The 20,656-nt window shown below is 42.8% G+C and overlaps 2 protein-coding genes across 2 annotated transcripts; both read left to right on the top strand.

The window, feature by feature from the left end:
* The first annotated feature begins 7,520 nt into the window (after positions 1–7,520).
* LOC122406316 (uncharacterized) lies at positions 7,521–8,933 on the top strand. Its single transcript, XM_043411710.1, has one exon. It carries the CDS (start codon positions 7,521–7,523, stop codon positions 8,931–8,933), a length of 1,413 nt encoding a protein of 470 aa, XP_043267645.1.
* Positions 8,934–9,221: 288 nt separating this feature from the next.
* LOC122406317 (uncharacterized) lies at positions 9,222–13,013 on the top strand. The gene has a single exon (XM_043411711.1). The coding sequence runs from the start codon at positions 9,222–9,224 to the stop codon at positions 13,011–13,013; it is 3,792 nt and encodes a 1,263-aa protein (XP_043267646.1).
* Positions 13,014–20,656: the final 7,643 nt, after the last annotated feature.

The raw sequence follows: 20,656 nt of genomic DNA on the forward strand, positions 1-20,656 counted from the left end.
ATTATCTCGCGGCTAGCTATTTTACACCTGAGGTTTAAAGACCTGGCTTTGCTACAGTTGTTATCGTGAATTCTTCAGAAGGACGGATATTATTTCTTAGCATGTCTGAATAATGAATTCTTCAGAAGGTTGTCTGTTATTTCCTTATTATTTTTATGCTAAGAAGAAAAAGGTAAGAGGCGATCTCTCACACTCCAAAAAGGTAATGAAGACTATGAGATTTTTCAAAAAAAAATAGCTAGTATAAATAATAATGAACGAAGAGTAATAATTATTGTTTATTAACATAATTCAGATTGTTATTCCGAAAGTTAATTGAAAAAAAATCAGGTTACTTTTTAAGAAAGTCATTCAGGTTAACATTTTTTATTCTTGTTTTTATGAACGTGAACGAATATAAATATAGAGCATTCGATTTTGACAATCATTTCTCATTATGGATCCGCGGTGGAAACATCCATGGACCTCCATAATTTGCGGACCTACTGGTTGTGGAAAAACTTTTTTCGTAAAAAAATTTTTCAAATACATTCACGAAATGGCTGACGTTCGTTTTGATCGAATACTTTTTTATTACTTTGAATGGCAACCTGGTTATTCAGAGTATGGTAATAAAATCGAATTTCGTGAGGGATTACCGCAATCTGGTGACTATTCAGCAGATCAGCGTCCTAAACTTATTGTGATCGATGATTTAATGCGTGAGGCCTCAAATAATAGCATTGTAGATTTATTCACAAAGGGGAGTCATCATAAAAATCTGAGCGTCATTTTCATAACTCGAAACATATTTCATCAAGGACGCGGACAGAGAGATATTTCTTTAAACACGAATTATATCGTTATTTTTAAAAATCCTCGAGACCGCGCCCAAATACAACATCTTGCCAGGCAGGTTTATTCAGAAAATCCTCGTTTTTTGCAAGAAGTATATTTTGATGCTACGTCTGCCCCTCATGGCTATTTATTACTCTATCTCAAACAATCGATACCCGATAATTGCCGATTTCGCGCATGCGTATTTCCTGATGATCAATATAAATACGTTTATTTACCAAAAAAAGAAATAAAAACGCGCGACACATCTCGCGATGTTCCAGTAATGCGTTTGTAATGGCAGCGCGAGGAAGTCTCGGTAAAAAACATGTTATAATTTTACGAACACTTTGCTACTTTACACAAAATCAACTACGACAGATTTTACGAATAATCGAACCAGCATTAAGCCGGATAATCTGTGAATGTGCGCTCAATGTATTGCTCGGTAATGTGAACCTCAAAACTAGTGAAAGACGTCGGCTGCGAAAATATGCAGTACTGATTCGCCGCTTAGCTGAAAAATGAGGATATTGGAAAACTAAAAGACGTTTCATCATCAATCGCTGTACTGCTTTTCTCAAGCTTCTCCTTGTTCCGGTATTGAAATATTTTCAGCATGGAACACACGAGGAAAATGGTTCTCATTCCATATGATAATCTACATCGTCTTGGAGAAAAACAACAGAAATCCACTGACGAAACGCTTTCTCCTCCTCTAACAACATCTCTGAGCAGTGTTCAAACGAGGGGAACTCCTCTTTCTCGTTTGGACTCCGAAATGGCTGAAATTTTGAATTCTACATCGTATGCTAGTGATAGAGATAAATCAACAGCATATCTACAGATTTTACATAGATATCTGAATCTCACTTCACATTCAAAGTACGATGAGAAAAACAAATTGAATACTTCCGCAAAAACGGATGAAACTTCGGAAAAACATGAAATGGATGCGGATGAAGATCATGATACATCGGAACAATCAGCTGAGATGAGATCGCGATTAAACGACACTCTTATTATCGACAGAGTTCCAAAAAAATTTCACCCAAAGGCTAAAATGTTATTGCGCAATCTTCATAGAAATACCCCACCCTCAAAAAGAATGAGTTGGGATGCGAACGGTGTGGTATCTATAGGTGGTACCAGAATTCCTAATTCCAATATTGTTGATCTCATCAATGATGCGATGCGTGCTAGAAAACGAATTAAACCGACGGGTCGTGCTCATTTCGCTGAACATCTCCGAAAGATACAGATGCCTCGAGAATTTATTGGTAACCCTGAGGTACTTCAAGAGCCTACAATCATCGAAGCATCAACGCCCCGCAAACGCGTCATCTCCCCAGAGATTGCTGATATAACTTCAGATACAAGTAGTAGTGAGTACGAGGAGACGGACGCAACTGGGTTTCAACAAGGACGTGGCCGCTCGAGTAAAAAACGAATTATTTGGAGATCGTTAAAACTATGAAACGATTCAAATCGATCTATTATAATCCCTCCCACCCTGCATCCTTTTCTAACGCTGAAAATTTGAAAAACGTAAAAGGTATTGACAAAAATAAAGTCGAGCCGTGGTTAGAGAGTCAAGACGCTTATACCAGACATCGGCTTATTCGACGTCGATTTCCTCGACGTACGTATAATGTGAATAATATTGATGATGTATGGGAAGCTGATCTGGCGGACCTCCGTTCTATCGCGACATACAACGATGGCTACAAATATATTTTAGTTGTAATCGATGTGTTGAGTAAATTTGCCTGGATCGAGCTCAAATCCTAGATTTCCCCTTCTTTTACAAACAGATCGCGGTCGAGAATTCACGGGATCTCCATTCCAACATTTTTTAGCACAAAAAAAAATTAATTTCCGTACAGCGCGTAATCTCGATATCAAAGCATCGATTGCTGAACGATTCAATCGCACACTTAAAAACCGAATGTGGCAATACTTTACATACACGCGAAACAAGCGTTATATCGATGTTTTGCAAAAATTCGCACATGCGTATAATCAGACGCGTCACTCTGGCACACGAATGCGACCTTCTGAAGTGACTTTAGAAAATGCTAGCCTAGCTCGTGAAAATCTCGCGCGCCGATATAATTCTTTGAGAAAAAAATTAAATATTGAATTGCCTAAATACAGTGTAGGAGACTTGGTGCGTATCAGTAGTGCAAAAGCTGCGTTCGCGAAAGGTTACGAAAGTGGATGTACTCGAGAGATATTCAAAATACAGCGAATATCAAGGAACCGTCATCCAGTCGTGTATATTTTACACGATTTAAACAACGAGCCCATTGACGGAATCTTTTACTCGCAAGAATTATCTCGCGTTCGTTCGGAATAACGAAATTCTAAAATTACTGACTCTGCAAAATGAATTTTAGAGACAAAGAATTTTTCTTTGTCGTACTGCCTAGTAACAGCAGTACACGATATTTTCCTAGCAATGCCCCTACAAAATTCAACACCAAGTTACCACGCCATCTTCACCTAGATGGAGTGTGGGGAGTAGCTGTCAAAGAAATAAGTTATCCAATGAATTTCTATCACGTTCCGCGAACACCGCATACTGTAACTTTTGAACACGGTGATTATGATAAGTCTGATCGCAGTGATCATAGTAAACGTTTAGAAGAAACGGATATTATTCCGAGCGGCGTGTATCGTACTATGAACACTTTGCTTGATACGATAAATAATTTACCTTGTATAATGGAACATTTAGAATTTACCCAAGAACATAATGGATATGTTAAAGTTTTGCAAAAATGTAATGAGCCGAGGTACCACGGATTTCGTATGTCTCCTTCAATTGCAAAAATGTTAGGATTCGGTGAAGTTACTGAGGAGGGAAAAGGTATCAGTTTTAAACATCCGTGTTATTTTTTGAAGGGATATTTCCTGGTTTGTGAGTATGGGAATGTGGAGAAGTGTATTGCCGGAATGAAAGAAATGAAAACGAAAGCGAAGTGTTACGTGTAAAAACAATAGTCAAAAATATGACAGGGTTTATTAATTTCGAAGAGTTCACAAAGGTAATATGGCATCAAAGCCGTCGAAGAGAGCCGCTAATGAAGTGTTCCTGAATGAAGAGATCGAAGTCGAAGCAAAATAATACCGTGGAAGAAGTCTCGGATCTCGTATTCCCGATGACCGAGAATATCGCGGGCGTAAATCGCGGCACTCCCGTACACCGTTCGTACGAGTTCGACCCGAACGAACAAGAAGAATCCCGAAACTTTAGAAAGAACACCGAAGTATCGAAATATACTGAAAATAGCCGAAAGAATTCACTGAATTATTTCCCGAATATTTTCCCGAAGTGCCACGGTTGTAAAGCGCAACACTCCCGTTAGAAGTGGAGATTGAGCACGAAATATGCGATGAAGAAAAACCAGATAATTGTCCGAAGCACGAGAATCGCTATAGATCCGTCGCGTACCGAGATCCTTGGAAGAAGAGAGAGAACCCACGCTGGTGAGCTACCGGCTAGCATCGCACGAGGGAGGGAAGCGCGCGCAGAGGTGCACGGAACCGCCGAGCTCAAGCGCGAGACCAACCGTGCACTGAGGGCCCCACGCGAGAGAACGGCGAACTATGCCCTTTTCTGAACAATCCGTATAAAGGTTATCGCCCTGCGTCTCTAGCTCGTGCAATCCCGCATCGTCTGTTCGTATACTCAGATCTATATTCGCATTGTCAATAAATAAATTTAAAAAAATATTCAACTGTGAAAAAATTAGAGATCTATTGTAACATATACAGTGAATGAATTACGTTTCCTGTAGGAATTCTGAATTTTGGAAATAAAAAAAAATGAGATCATTTTCTAACGTAGCCAAGTACAGTGAATGAATTAAGGTTCTTGTGGAATTCATTCGTGTACACTTTTAGCCCTAATCCCTCACTTATTCAGAAAAATTTTCCAGCAAACGTCACAGAGCAACAAAGGTTTCTCGAATGATTCTGCAATTATTAAGAGATTATCATCTGTTTTTATGCTAGCTCGGATTATAAACTTAAAACAGTTTACGCGTACAAGTGCATGCATTGTATCTATACGATGAACTGCACAAATTCATTTTCAACATTACACACAAGCTTGGCGTGCATGGTTTTCAATCGGAAGCTCGGGAAGATACAATTGTTCAAATTTACTATGAAAACAAAAATTAATTAGAATTGTATGAACGAGTGTGAAAAAAACCGATCCCCCAATAAAATAAGAGGGGCCCTGTTATATAATGATTTGGTAAACAATACAGATGGGTGAAATTTGTGGATAAAATTGAACAATTAAACGAACGGATAAAGAAATGAAATCAATCAATCCCTTTATATGCCTTTATCTTGTACGGATAGATACGGCCATTCTTTCATGCCCATACGCATTTTAATTTATCCACGCGTCACTTTCACTCGTTTGTCCGTACACTCTTTTTTTACCAAATGGGCAGATGATTGGATGAATTACACAAGTATTGAAATGGATGAACAAAGAAGTAAGCTGTGTAAACATTGATTTGAGAAAAGAAAACGCGTTGAATACGAAACATTTGGAGTAATGAATTTATCAGTCAAACTAGTCAAGAATAGATATTTTTTTTGTGTACACAGCGCGGGATTTCACGTCGAACTACTCAATAAAATAGTTGGATGGAAAAGGGATGGCAAATTAAAAAACAATTACATGAGAGGATCATCAAGTTTTCTTCAAATATATGGACGGATGAGGCATTCCTTCGCCGAGCTTCCGATTGAAAACCATGCACGCCAAGCTTGTGTGTAATGTTGAAAATGAATTTGTGCAGTTCATCGTATAGATACAATGCATGCACTTGTACGCGTAAACTGTTTTAAGTTTATAATCCGAGCTAGCATAAAAACAGATGATGTTCAGAAAAGGGCATAGTTCGCCGTTCTCTCGTGGGAGGCCCTCAGTCGACGGTCGGTCTCTCGCTTGAGCTCGGCGGTGCTGTGCACCTCTGCGCGCGCTCCCCTCCCTCGTGCGTCGCGTGCCGGTAGTTGCCGGCGCCTTTTTCTCTCTCTTCTGTTCGGAACGTCGTACAAGACGACACGTGCTTCATTTATTCATTCAAATTTTCGTAACCTTCCAACATTCTTTCGTCAACTCTGTGGAGTGCGCGCTTTAATCTTGCGATTTACGCCCGTAAAATTGAAACGTGTACTTTTATTGTGTTCCGGCGGTATTTCACTTCTTTTTCATATCGGAATTAGAATTGTTAACGGCTCACTTCTAGAACGCTTTTCCGCCATATTGGCCACCCACGGACTCTTCGAGACGCTTCGATTGTGTACTCTTCGATTCGAATAAACTGTGATATTTTTACGCTATTTTTTACACAAACATTCTTCGTTTCGAATTCTTTCGTTTTCTTTCACCCGGCCATACAATTTCATCCACGATTCCTTCTCACAAACCAGGAATTCTTCTCAAAAAATTACATGGTCCTTCGAGCCGGATCGTGAGTTGGATTTCGTGGAGGTTTTTGTATTTTTTCCGGTATTAAATTTCATAGTGATTCGGACTTTAGTGCATAAAATATTCGGTGCCTTCAAGGGACTCAGTTTCGTGAAAAATCTCGTGGTTGCGGCACACGTGGTCGCGCGCGCGCGAGCTCGGTATCGACCTCCGCTTTGTGCGGATCTTCGTAGTGCCGTCTCCGTCTTTCACACTAAGCCTCCAGAACGTGCTTCGCTCTCTTCTGTCACTTGGCAACAAGTCTCTCGCCGGAACACTTCAATCCTTCCCCGGGTAAGGCAACGGAGCTCCGTGACGTCATCGCTCCGGTTTCTCACTTCGCGAGAACGCTCAAAGGAGTAAGTACTGCACAATTCTCTACAAAGAAACGTGCTCTATGCAACGGCTTTCTTCGAGCATTTTCAATATCAACTGGAGTTCTCATTAATTATTTCTCCTGAACATTATTGTGGAAGAATTTCGCGATCAAATCGCCGCTGTATTGAAATTCTCTTCTCGCATTTCTTCGAACTATATCGCGAGTGTTTCGCCGCGACATTTTTGGACGCTATCGCGAGTGTTTCGCCGCGATCTTCAAAACTTCTCCCGGCCCTCCTTCGAACTTCATCGCGAGTGTCTCGCCGCGACATTTTTGGACGTTTTCGCGAGTGATTTCGCCGCGAGTATTGACACTTTTCGTTCTCTTTTTTCAGCCATTTTTTGCGAGTGATTTCGCCGCAATTACAGCAGTACTTTCGTTTCGGTTTCCGGATTCGTCGCGAGTGATTTCGCCGCGATTATTGACACTTTTCGTTCTCGTTTTTTGGACGCTTCGCGAGTGACTTCGCCGCGCTTTTTTGGACGCTTCGCGAGTGATTTCGCCGCGTTTTTTAGACGCTTCGCGAGTGATTTCGCCGCGCCTTTTTGGACGCTTCGCGATCGATTTCGCCGCGCTTTTTTGGACGCTTCGCGAGTGATTTCGCCGCGCTCTTTGGACGCTTCGCGAGTGATTTCGCCGCGCTTTTTAGACGCTTCACGAGTGATTTCGCCGCGTTCTTTTGGATGCTTCGCGAGTGATTCCGCCGCGCCTTTTGGACGCCTGCGAGCGATTTCGCCGCGCTAGTTTGAACGCTGTTGCGAGTGAGTCCGCAGCGATTCTCAAAATCCGTCTCGGCATTTCTTCAAGCGTTTTCTCGACTCTTTCGCCATGACGACGGTTCAAGCCAAAGTTGATCGTCGCATCGCCGGACTCTACAGCACATTCCAGTGCATCATCGGCCTCGCTGAAAATGCGCAGGAGGCTTCAACCAGCAACACTTCGCGAGTTCTCGCAATGACCCGCCTAGAGCTTTTAGAAGCCGAATGGGTGCGCTTCAAAGCAGAACATGCTCTCCTCCTCGACATGAATTGCGAGAATTTACAGGAACAGGCGTACTTCCGGGAGTCCGTAGAGGCTCAATGTCTTCAAGCGTACGAGACGGCTAAAGTGGCCTATTTGACGATCAAGGAGCATTACGACCGCACCGAACCTACCGGCGCACTTCTCGCCGACGTCTCAGCTGCAGAGAGTCAGGCCGCTCTTCGTCGGTCTCTTCCAGAGATTAAACTGAAAACATTTTCCGGAGAATTCTCAAAGTGGCGGGAATTTCATGACATGTTCGTCTCCATGGTGGGTGAGAACACATACATCACCTCCGTAGAGAAGATGCATTATCTTCGAACTTCGCTAAAGGGAGAAGCAGCTCAACTGGTTTCGAACCTTCCTATCTCGGCCTCTTCATTCGCAGCAGCTTGGGACATTCTCGTCGAACGATACGAGAATAAACGCCTCCTCATCACGGCTCAGCTTGATTGTTTGCTCGGCATCCCGAACATAACAACTCGATCCGGTAAAGCTCTCAACAACCTTCTCAACACTTTGTCTGAGGTCCTCCACGCCTTACAAGCGCTGGAGGTCCCCATCCAATCGTGGGACTGCATCTTGGTTCACATCGTCGCTTCGAAATTGGATCAACATCTTCGTGAACAATGGGAAGTCAAGCTCGGCGCTGCAAAAGAACCGGCAACTCTTCAACAACTTCGAGATTTTCTCAACACTCGGGCTCGAGCTCTGGAGAGCATCGAGATTCGTGTGCCGCAGTATTCTTCTCGGCAGTCTTCAACCGCAGCACCGTCAACGAAACCGGCCACTTCGCGACCTTCATCCTCATCGGGCGCCGTCAAGGCTTATACATCGCAGGTCCCTTCGAAGGGTACGATCCCTACAACCGTGGATCATAAAGCCGCTATGGCGTCCACGAAGCCCCTAAATCCAGGCGGTTCGGCAACCCAATGTTGTCACTATTGCCTCAGCCAGCACTTCATCGCGAAGTGCCCCAATTTCAGGCAGCGGACCCCTCAAGAACGTCGGACAATCGCAGAACAGCGACGATTGTGTTTTAACTGCCTCGGACCTCATTCTGCAGTAAACTGCAAGGTAACCGGCCGCTGTGCTGAGTGCGGTGGCAAGCACCACACACTCATCCACACCGGATCAATCTCGGCTACTCCTTCACCACCTGCCGGAGCTCCTCATCCGAAACCATCGGCATCTTCGTCGCCGAATGAGCCTCAGGCTTGACTCCTCCAGAGTCACCTATCGGATATTTCAAGAGGATCAGCTTCAACGGGCACTTCGCGCGACAGCGCTCCGCTTTTCTCGGACACTTCCCCAAAAACGGCACTTTCATCGGACTCTTCGGGCACCCGTCTAGCCAACGCAATCGTCGAACCGTGCAATCGGCCGTCAGTGCTTTTGGCCACTTGCCTAGCGCTTATCACATCTCCAGCCGGTCTTACTTCTACCATTCGGATCCTCATCGACCCCGGGTCCGAACTTTCGTTCATTTCAGAACGCGTCGTGCAATCGATGCAATTCAAGCGTCAATCGGCATCATTGAACGTGGTAAGCCTCGGCAACCAACGAACTGGGCGCACGCGGGGAGTAGTCACCGCTCACCTCTCGTCTCTTCACGACTTCTCGGCCTCCTTCTCGGCCGCTGCATTCATTCTCCGGGCTCTCACCACGCCTCTCCCGTCATTCACTTCAACGGGACGGAAATCTTGGAGTCACCTCAACGGCTTGCAGCTAGCCGATCCGGATTTTCTTCAACCTCGGCCCGTCGATCTTATTATCGGAGCCGACTCCTACGGCAAACTCATCGAATCAGAAGTGATAAAAGGCCGTCCTTCTGAACCAATCGCACAACGAACGCTGTTCGGATGGATCGTCCTCGGACCAATATCGGACACTACCACTACTCCGACATCCCTTCATCACGCCTCAGTCGAGGATGACGTGTCCCTTCAACTTCGGAAATTTTGGGAAGTGGAAGAACTTCCGTCAGATTCTGCTCCAACTCAAGATGAGGATACAGAATTTTGCGAACAGCACTTCAAAAGCACGCATACGCGCGACGCTTCGGGTCGCTACACAGTTCGGCTTCCGTTCAAATTGCCTCCAACGACACTCGGAGATTCCTTCACGGCCGCTTCCCGATCACTTCACCGACTTCGATCTCGGTTGTCTGACAACGAGTATATCAGCCAGCTGTACGCGGAATTCCTTCAAGAATACGAGGCTCTTCATCACATGATCCCGGTTCCCGACGTAAGACCGACGAAACCGTGCTTCATCCTTCCGCATCGTGGAGTCGTGCGTGAGCACAGTGTCACCACAAAACTTCGAGTCGTCTTCAACGGGTCGTGCAAGACCAACACCGGCTTTTCATTAAACGACATACTCCATACTGGGCCAAAACTTCAACAGGACATTTCGGACGTACTTCTATGGATTCGGCAACATCGGTTCATCTTCGCTACTGACATTACAAAAATGTATCGGCAAATACTTCTACACCCGGATGATCAAGACTTCCAACGGATTCTATGGTACAATTCTAACAACGAACAGATCAGCTATAAACTCACGACCGTAACTTACGGCCTCAGTTGCGCCCCCTATCTAGCTATTCGGGTCATGCTTCAACTTGTCGAAGACGAAGGCCAAGAGTTTCCTCTAGCCGTTCCGTCGCTAACCAAGGGACGATATGTCGACGACATCTTCGGCGGAGCTGATTCTGTATCAGAGCTTCGGGACATTGCTCTTCAACTAGAACAAATTTGTGCTCGCGGATGCCTTCCACTTCAAAAATGGACCTCGAATTCACCAGCGGCACTTCAACATCTTGACTCTTCAGCCTTACAACCTGAAGCAGTTTCGATTAAATCCGAGGATTCGACGACGAAGCTTTTGGGCCTAGTCTGGGATCCCATCAAGGACGTATTTCGGTTCAACCTTCAGGCAAACTTCTCTTCAACAATAACTAAGCGGATCGCCCTCTCGGAAACTGCTTCCTTGTTCGATCCCCTTGGTTTTATTTCTCCGGTAATCATTACAGCCAAAATCTTCATGCAGGAGCTCTGGCTCGCAAAACTGCAGTGGGACGACCTTCTCCCGGAACGACTTCAACTTCGGTGGTGGCAATTCCGTGAAAGCTTGAGCGATCTGCCCCTCATTTCGCTTCCTCGGTGGCTACATTCGTCTCCCACGGACTCGGTCGAACTTCATGGGTTCTCTGACGCTTCGCAGCTAGCCATGGCTGCTGTGGTTTACCTTCGATCAACTTCTTCAGACGGCTCGACTTCTGTCACGCTCCTCGCTTCCAAAACGAGAGTGGCCCCTCTAAAACGGCTAAGTATCCCTCGCCTCGAGCTTTCGGCTGCTCTTCTACTGGCTCGGCTCATTGCATACATCCAGAAAACGCTTCCGCGAAAAGACGCGCCTCTCTATCTCTGGACGGATTCATCGGTTACTCTCACCTGGGTCTCTTCGCAACCAGCTCGCTGGAAAGACTTCGTCCGGAACCGAGTTTCACTCATTCAAGACCTGACTTCAACGGCTAAATGGCGCTTCATTTCGGGAAAGGAGAACCCAGCGGACTGTGCTTCGCGAGGACTGACTCCTCTTCAGTTGTCCAAGCATTCTCTCTGGTGGTCCGGTCCCACTTGGCTAATGAACACTTCGGAAAACTGGCCGGCACAGCCACTAAACCTTCCCACGGACGCTCCACTCGAGCATCGGCCCGGCTTCAGCTTTACTTCAAATCTCGAGCCAATAGGCGAGATTTGGGATCTTGTTCAACGGTATTCTTCATTGACACGACTTCTTCGAATCACGGCAATGTGTCAACGAGCTCTTCATCGTTTCAAGCGCTCCTCACCGGTTCGGACGGACATACAGCTTACTCCAGACGATCTTGAACAAGCAAGACTCTTCTGGGTACTACATATACAATCGGCTCATTTCGCTGCGGAACTTCGATCAATCTCAAACGGAAATTTTCTGACACGGGGTCATTTCCTGTCGGCCTTGACTCCCTTCATCGATTCGCATGGAACTCTTCGCGTCGGGGGACGCCTGCAGCATTCCAGTCTAAACTTGGAAGCAAAACATCCGGCTATCCTTCCACGTCATTCGACATTCACGACGCTCGTCATCGCTGACGCGCACCTCAAGACTCTTCACGGCGGAACTCAATCGACCTTGACTCTCCTTCGTTCCAATTACTGGATCGTCGGAGGTCGAGCACCAATAAGATCGTTCATTCTTCACTGCGCTAAATGCGTTCGGTTTCGAGGACTTCGAGCTCAACAGCTCATGGGGCAACTTCCGATCAGTCGTGCTACTCCTTCTCGGGCATTCCTTCACACCGGACTTGATTACGCCGGACCCTTCACAGTAAAAACATGGCGAGGCCGGAATACGAAAACATACAAAGGATATCTGGCCGTCTTCGTTTGTTTTTCAACGTCAGCTGTTCACTTGGAACTGGTGACAGACTATACCTCGGATGCCTTCATCGCGGCCTTTCGGCGGTTCACGAGTCGTCGAGGCATTTGTCATACGCTCTATAGCGATTGCGGGACGAACTTCATCGGAGCTGATGCCCAACTTCAAGGACTCTTCAAAGAAAGTGCGGCAGAAATGCCACACATAATTTCTTCGCTGACTAACATCGGAACTCGGTGGTCCTTCAACCCCCCCTCGGCTCCTCACATGGGAGGAAAGTGGGAGGCCGCCGTCAAATCGGCAAAACATCACCTTCAACGGGTTATCGGGGACTCAGCACTTACGTATGAAGAATTTACAACTCTTCTTACGCAAGTCGAGTCAGTGCTAAATTCACGTCCGCTGGGCGCCATGTCAGACGATCCGGATGACTTCTCTGCCCTGACTCCTGGCCACTTCCTCATCGGCGAGGCCCTAAATTCAGTTCCGGAACCTTCGCTCACTTCAACTCCGGAGCTAAAACTTCCGCGCTGGGCCCAAATTCAACGGAGATTCCAGCAGATTTGGCAACGCTGGTCATCGGACTATCTTCAACACGGTTTAGCCACTTCCAAGTGGCGACATCCTCGGAACGAGATCCAGGTTGGCTCCCTGGTCCTCATCACGGATGAACGACTTCCGCCTTCAAAGTGGCCGCTCGCCAGAGTGGTCTCACTTCATCCCGGGGAAGACGAACTCACCCGAGTCGTCACACTTCGCACGGAGTCATCCACCTTCAAGCGGCCAATTTCAAAGCTCTGCATTCTTCCGGTTACTTCTTCGACAACATCGGTTGCCGAAGGCGGGGAGTGTGTTCAGAAAAGGGCATAGTTCGCCGTTCTCTCGTGGGAGGCCCTCAGTCGACGGTCGGTCTCTCGCTTGAGCTCGGCGGTGCTGTGCACCTCTGCGCGCGCTCCCCTCCCTCGTGCGTCGCGTGCCGGTAGTTGCCGGCGCCTTTTTCTCTCTCTTCTGTTCGGAACGTCGTACAAGACGACACGTGCTTCATTTATTCATTCAAATTTTCGTAACCTTCCAACATTCTTTCGTCAACTCTGTGGAGTGCGCGCTTTAATCTTGCGATTTACGCCCGTAAAATTGAAACGTGTACTTTTATTGTGTTCCGGCGGTATTTCACTTCTTTTTCATATCGGAATTAGAATTGTTAACGGCTCACTTCTAGAACGCTTTTCCGCCATATTGGCCACCCACGGACTCTTCGAGACGCTTCGATTGTGTACTCTTCGATTCGAATAAACTGTGATATTTTTACGCTATTTTTTACACAAACATTCTTCGTTTCGAATTCTTTCGTTTTCTTTCACCCGGCCATACAATTTCATCCACGATTCCTTCTCACAAACCAGGAATTCTTCTCAAAAAATTACAGATGATAATCTCTTAATAATTGCAGAATCATTCGAGAAACCTTTGTTGCTCTGTGACGTTTGCTGGAAAATTTTTCTGAATAAGTGAGGGATTAGGGCTAAAAGTGTACACGAATGAATTCCACAAGAACCTTAATTCATTCACTGTACTTGGCTACGTTAGAAAATGATCTCATTTTTTTTTATTTCCAAAATTCAGAATTCCTACAGGAAACGTAATTCATTCACTGTATATGTTACAATAGATCTCTAATTTTTTCACAGTTGAATATTTTTTTAAATTTATTTATTGACAATGCGAATATAGAAAATCATTTAAAACGACGGTCACGACCTTTTAATACTTGGCGTGCCTTTTTTACTTTTTGAAGTTTTAATATTTACTGATTTCACTTCTTTTTGCGAGACGTGACAACTATATAGGAATCGTATTTCATTCACTATATTTGTCAACTTCAGAAAACGATCTCATTTTTTTTTTATATTTTGAAGTTTTTTATTGATAATGCAAATATAGAAAATTATTGGAAACTACGGTCGCGACCTTTTAATAATTGGCGTTCTTTTTTTACTTTGTCAATTATTTTTTTTCTAACTTAGCTGATTTTTTAGAGGCGTGACAATATTTACTTAAGAGAAAAAATACATTCCTCGTCTTCGACGAAAATTTTTAAAACGATTTGTTTCAAGTTGAGTGCTTTTCTCTATGTGCCAAAAGCAATCGACACAGCCAATTTTTCTATGTAGACGGACGAAAACTGTGCGGTTATGTTCATGTGAGTTGAAACCTTTTACAAGCAATAATGGTGACGATTTTGATTATCCATTCAGCAAATCGAATTTTCCAATGAAAGATTGGGAAATTCCTATGCAATGGGATGATATTTTCATTTTCTATTCCTTTTTTTGAAAAGCTCCACTTGTTTACTTGGAAAAATGATTTTTGAAACTATCTTCATCTCATTCATGGATTCCATGTTGACATGGATACTGTCAATGGTTTGCAATGTCCAAGGAAATGTTTCCATGGTATTCAATGTCTAAGACCACAGCTTTATGGTTTTTGGTGTCCAGTGATATTTTTTCATGGTCTTCTGTAACGTCTGAACCTGCCTCGTCAATGTAAACTATTAAATCGCAGATCTAGATATCGATAACTATGAGGAAATATATCGTAAACCATTGCACCGTTTACCTAAATATCGGGAAATATAAAATTGTCGAATATATATTGAAAAATACGAAGGCATCCACCTAGACATCGAAAACTCTATAGTCGCCAAACTAGACTTCGAAAACTATAGAGCCGACGACCTAGATATCGAAAACCTTAGAAAAACTCATCACACTATCGGAAACTATGGAGCCATTGACTTTCATATCGGGAACCATGGACAAATTCACCTTAACATCGGAAACTATGGAGCTATGGACCGGGATAGTGAAAACTATGAAGTCGTCAACCTAGTCCACGAAAACAATGGGAAAACATACCTGGACATTGAAAACTACGGAGCCGTTGATCTAGACCTCGAAAAGCATGAAAAAACATACCAGCACGACGAAAGCCATGGAGAAATATACCTAGCCATCGAAAACCATGGAGCTGTCGACGTAGACATCGAAAACAATGGAACCGTCGACCTAGACCATGAAAACCATGGAGAACCATAACCAAACGTCGAAAACTATGGAAATGTTGACCTAGCATCAAAAGCCATGACGGAATATACCTGGACCACGAAAACCATGAAGGAACATACGTAGACATTTAAAACTATGAAGAAATATACCTGGACATCCAAAACCATGGAGGAATATACCTAGACATTGAAAAATATGTAGACACATACCTAGACATCGAAAAGTATGGAGTCATCGACCTAGATCGCGGAAATGATGAAGAAATATACCTAGAGAACAAAAACTATGGAAACTCAGACCTAGCCATCGAAAACTGTGGAACCATCAACTTAGACCACGAAAACCATGGAGAAACATACCCAGACATCGAAAACCATGGAGGAATATACCTGAACCACGAAAACCATGATGAAACATGCCTAGATATTGAAAACCATGGAGGAATATACCTGGAACACGAAAACCATGAAGGAACATGGTTTTCGTGGTCCTTCATACTTGGTCATTGAAAACTGTAGAGCCGTCGACCTCGACTGCGAAAACCATGAAGAAACATACCTAGACCACGAAAACCATGGAAGAATCTACGTAGACCACGAAAACCATAGAAAAACATATCCAGACATCGAAAACCCTGGAGGAATATACCTGAACCACGAAAACCATGGAGGAATCTACCTAGACCACGAAAACTATGGAGGAATCTACCTAGACCACGAAAACCATGGAGCAATGTACCTAGACCATGAAAACCATGGACAAACATATCCATACATCGAAAACCATGGAGGAATATACCTGGACCACGAAAACCATGAAGGAACATGTCCAGACATTCAAAACCATGAAAGAATATACCTAGACATCAAAACCCATGGAGGAATTATCCTAGACCACGAAAACCATGGAGAAGCATACTTGGACATCGAAAACTGTGGAGCCGTCGACCTCGACCGCGAAAACCATGATTAAACATGCCTAGACATTGAAAATCATGGAGGAATATACCTAGACATCGAAACCCATGGAGGAATTATCCTCGACCACGAAAACCCGAGAGAAACATACCTGGACATCGAAAACTGTGGAGCCGTCGACCTCGACTACGAACACCATGAAGAAACATACCTAGACCACGAAAACCATAGAGGAATCTACCTATACCGAGATAACCATGGAGGAATATACCTGGATGACGAAAACCATGAAGGAACATGCCTAGACATTGAAACCATGAACAAACGTACCTAGACCACGAAAACCATGGAGGATTGTACCTAGACCACGAAAACCATGGAGGAATATACCTGGACCACGAAAACCATGAAGGAAAACGTCTAGACATTGAAAACCATGAAGGAAAATACCTAGACATCAAAACCCGTGGAGAAATTATCCTAGACCACGAAAATCATGGAGAAACATACCTAGACATCGAAAACTGTGGAACCGTCGACCTCGACCGCGAAAACCATCAAGAGACATACTTAGACCACGAAAACCATGGAGAAATATACCTTAGACATCAAGAACTATGGAGAAATACACCTGCACATCAGAAACCATAGAGGAATATACCTAGACATCGAAACCCATAGAGGAATTATCCGAGACCACGAAAACCATGGAGAAACATACCTGGACATCGAAACCTGTGGAGCCGTCAACCTCGATCGCGAAAACCATGGAGGAATATACCTAGACATCAAGAACTATAGAGAAATACACGTGGACATGAAAAACTATGGAGAAATACACTCGCACATCAGAAACCATGGAGGAATATACCTAGACATCGAAATCCATGGAGGAATTATCCGAAACCATGAAAACCATGAAGAAACATACCTGGACATCAAAAACTAAGGAGTCGTCCACCTAGAAATCGAAAATCGCGATAGAATGTACCTAAACCTAGTCCTCCAAAACCCATGAGCTATCGCCCTAGACATCCTCGAAAAATCCAGCGGCGTCGACCAGAATTTTATATTTTTTTATTTTTATTATTTATTATTTAATGTTATTCGTATTATTCAATTTTTTTATTTTATTATAATATTATCATTTTATATTATATATTGTATAATATAATATTATATTATATGTTAATTATAATAAAATATTTATTATAATAATATTTTATTATTAATTAATATTAATAAATAAAATATATATTATATAATTATATACATATTTTATGCGCAAACCAGGAGCTGGTATTGCCCCCGCTGTGCGCCCATTCTCTGTCTCTCTCGCTCGGCGACGCAGAAGGAGAGGGGGTAGCCGCGTTCAGCGTAGTGCGTGACGTAGAGTGTGACAAAAGTAAGAAATCGTGCAAAGGACGTAAGTCCAAATGTAAACAAGCGTAACTTACGCCTCTCTGTCTCTAAGAAAATGAAAATCCCGAAATGATGGATTTTAAATCTCTAACGTTACATATCTCAGGATCTACTGGACGGATTTACTTGCAACAAAGACCAATGGAAAGAGAAAAATCGAAAAAAAATCGTCACAAATTTTCAAGTTCTTTTATGAAATGGTTTATTTGTGAGAGCCATTTGAAAATTCTGTGACGTCATAAAACCGGCATATTCGCGTATATAAGAGTAGCGGCAGGGCTCGCGCTGGCTTTTCTTTTGCGCTGCAGTTTTTCCTTTTAATACTTGGCGTCGAGCCGCTACCGCGTCTCTTGATATTTGCGAATCATATATAATTGGAGACGTCCAAGCACCATTATTATCAAAAGTTTCCATAGAAGTCGAAGATGAATATGTTTATGGAGCGAACAGAACTGTACACTTCCCTTCTCCACGATACATCCCTCTTATACGCCATGAAATCCACACGATCGAAATCGATATAAGAGACGAATTTGGACAACCAATTCCATTCGAGGAGGGGACGTTGACCGTGACGCTACATTTTAAGCGCTTACAATAAATAACTGATGGAACATTACTTCGACGACGAGGATGCTCTGCTGGAATATGGGCGTCGCGGCTATGGTGGAATCAGCCACGTCTATGTCGGTGCCCCGAACCAACGAGGAAACGGAATCGGAAGTTTTTTGGGAGGACTCTTTCGTCGTGTATTACCACTTCTACGAAAAGGAGCTGCTGCGATCGGTAAAGAAGCTATTCGCACAGGTGCCAATATCGCATCTGATGTCGTCAGAAATAATATGAATTTGAAGGAATCATTTCATACCAGACTACGTGAATCTGGTAATAATTTAAAACGGAAAGCTGAGGAAAAAATAGATAAATTAATGACGGGTGCGGGCTATAAAATGAGGAAAAAAGCGTCATCTGGTCATTCTCTCAGTGTCCGTGGAACGAGACGAACCGCTCAGAAAAAGAAGAAAAGTACTAAAACGAAAAAGAAAACTAAGAAGAAACCGACTAACAAACGGAGGAAAACGACGAAAAAAAGGAGAAATTATCGTAGCATAGCTGATATATTTGCATAAGAGATCGTTCGGAATACAGCGAACATGGCTTTCTTACATACACACTCATGCGAATGTTTAAGGGGGTTATCGTGATATTTCATTTTCTATAGAAATACTTAAAAAAATTATGAGGCACTCATTCCATCACTGCAAATAACGTGTTAAAATTTCAGAAGGCCTAGCTTCATGTTTTTCGAGAAACAAAATCGCAAAGTTTTTTTGTTATACACGGGCTCTTATGGAAAGGTCGTCGCAAGCTCGTCGCGAAAGACACGTTTTCTCCTATAACTCGCTTAATTTTCTATAGTTTTTCATTAAAAACGAATATGTTGAAGGTGACTATGTTTAGAACCACTGTCTGAAATTTCAGTACACCTAGCTTCACGGTTTATAAGATATTGTAGTATAAAGTTGCACATTTCGACGAAAATCACACGCGAGTGAGACACGACGGAACGTATAGCGGTGTTATGTGGCAACGTTGCAAAGTCGGCTATGTAGTGCTCTCCAGTGCCAGGACTCGCGCCGCGGGGAAATTGAAATGTATGTACTGTGAATAACTGTATATACCGTACATATGTGCAGTACATATGTGTAGTTATACTAACGAGTAGTATCGGTCACGGCAGTGGAAGTACTATTGTATAAAAAGTTAAAAATGAAATGAGATAACTACATAAAATAACGCACATACTATTTTGATAAAATAGAAAAGCGTGAGGAGATGAAAAGTAGTAAAATAACGTGGATTTTTCATGAGATCTTGCTTATTTTTATATGTTATCACTTCTTATTTTCTAATTTTCAAATATATTGAAAATACAGTTTGGCTTCAAATGTATTAAAAGAAACTTTTAATACTTATCACAAAAATTTTAATGAGTTTCTAAAAAACTTATGATTTTTTGAATAACTTTTTTATTTTTGGTCACAGTAGGCTTATTAGTAATTTCTGATTTTTTAGATAAGTTATTCAATATTCCATCGTTGCCACTGGACTTATAAATTTCGCTTAAACTGTCTACAGTGAAACCTGCCAGGGCTATTTTTCCAATTATGTCTCTCGATACAACTGTTTTCAATGGTCTTAAGTCGACGCTAGAAATTTTTTGGTTATTAATTGTTCGAGAAATCATTTCAGAAAATGATTTACTGAAAGAAAGTAACGTAGTTTCCGTCGTAATAACATTAACAAGCTCTCGCATTACTTTGACATCGAATAATGCTTCGTGAAAATTAAGATTATTTTCAACGGTTAAGAATAATTTTGCCAATTGAATCAAAGTAAGACTTCCAGGCCCTTTCTGATTTGGAAGTAATTTTCTAAAAACCAACAAAGTATCTGAGCATTGTTTAACAGTTGAAAAATGTTCCATTAATCCGGTGTTTAATATAGCAGTGATTATGCGCGGAAAGTCGAACCTATTACCATTGTGCGCAACTAAAACACAAGATTCGGAGACGAGTTTCAAGAATTCTGCAAATGCAAGTAATGCATCATAGAGACTCATCGCGAAGACTTGCTCATTTTTATAATGTAACTCATTATTGACGAAAGTTAAACCATTTACTTTGGTAGCTTGAGCAGGAATTGAACAAGTTGGCAAAATGTATACACTAAATTGAAAATCTTCGCAAACTGCAGCAATTTGCAGTATATTGTGAGAAACTTCGAGGCCGGCTGTTTCTAAATCAAAGTAAATAAATTTATAGCTTTGAGAATTAACAATATCATTATGTGTAACGATCGGAAGAACTTGATTATTATTTATACCACAGTTGGTCTGGTATGTAATACCTTCTGTTCTTTCTCTGGTTTTACGCAAATTTTTCCGTGCCGCAATTAGTTCAAGTCTCCTCAATTTCGATTGTTTCAACTTTTTTGTTTTGGTTTTATTTTCTCTTAGTTTGTCTACTTTCGTGAGATATCGAGTTGTGAATGACGCCTGCTTCAAGCCGAGATTGTTTTTGACAGTAAATAAACCTCTATCCCC

Source organism: Venturia canescens, chromosome 2, assembly GCF_019457755.1.
Source record: "Venturia canescens isolate UGA chromosome 2, ASM1945775v1, whole genome shotgun sequence".
NCBI lineage: Eukaryota > Metazoa > Arthropoda > Insecta > Hymenoptera > Ichneumonidae > Venturia > Venturia canescens.

Coding starts and splice junctions, on each gene's coding strand:
- LOC122406316 (XM_043411710.1), top strand. CDS start 7,521: ATGACGACGGTTCAAGCCAAAGTTGATCGTCGCATCGCCGGACTCTAC.
- LOC122406317 (XM_043411711.1), top strand. CDS start 9,222: ATGCAATTCAAGCGTCAATCGGCATCATTGAACGTGGTAAGCCTCGGC.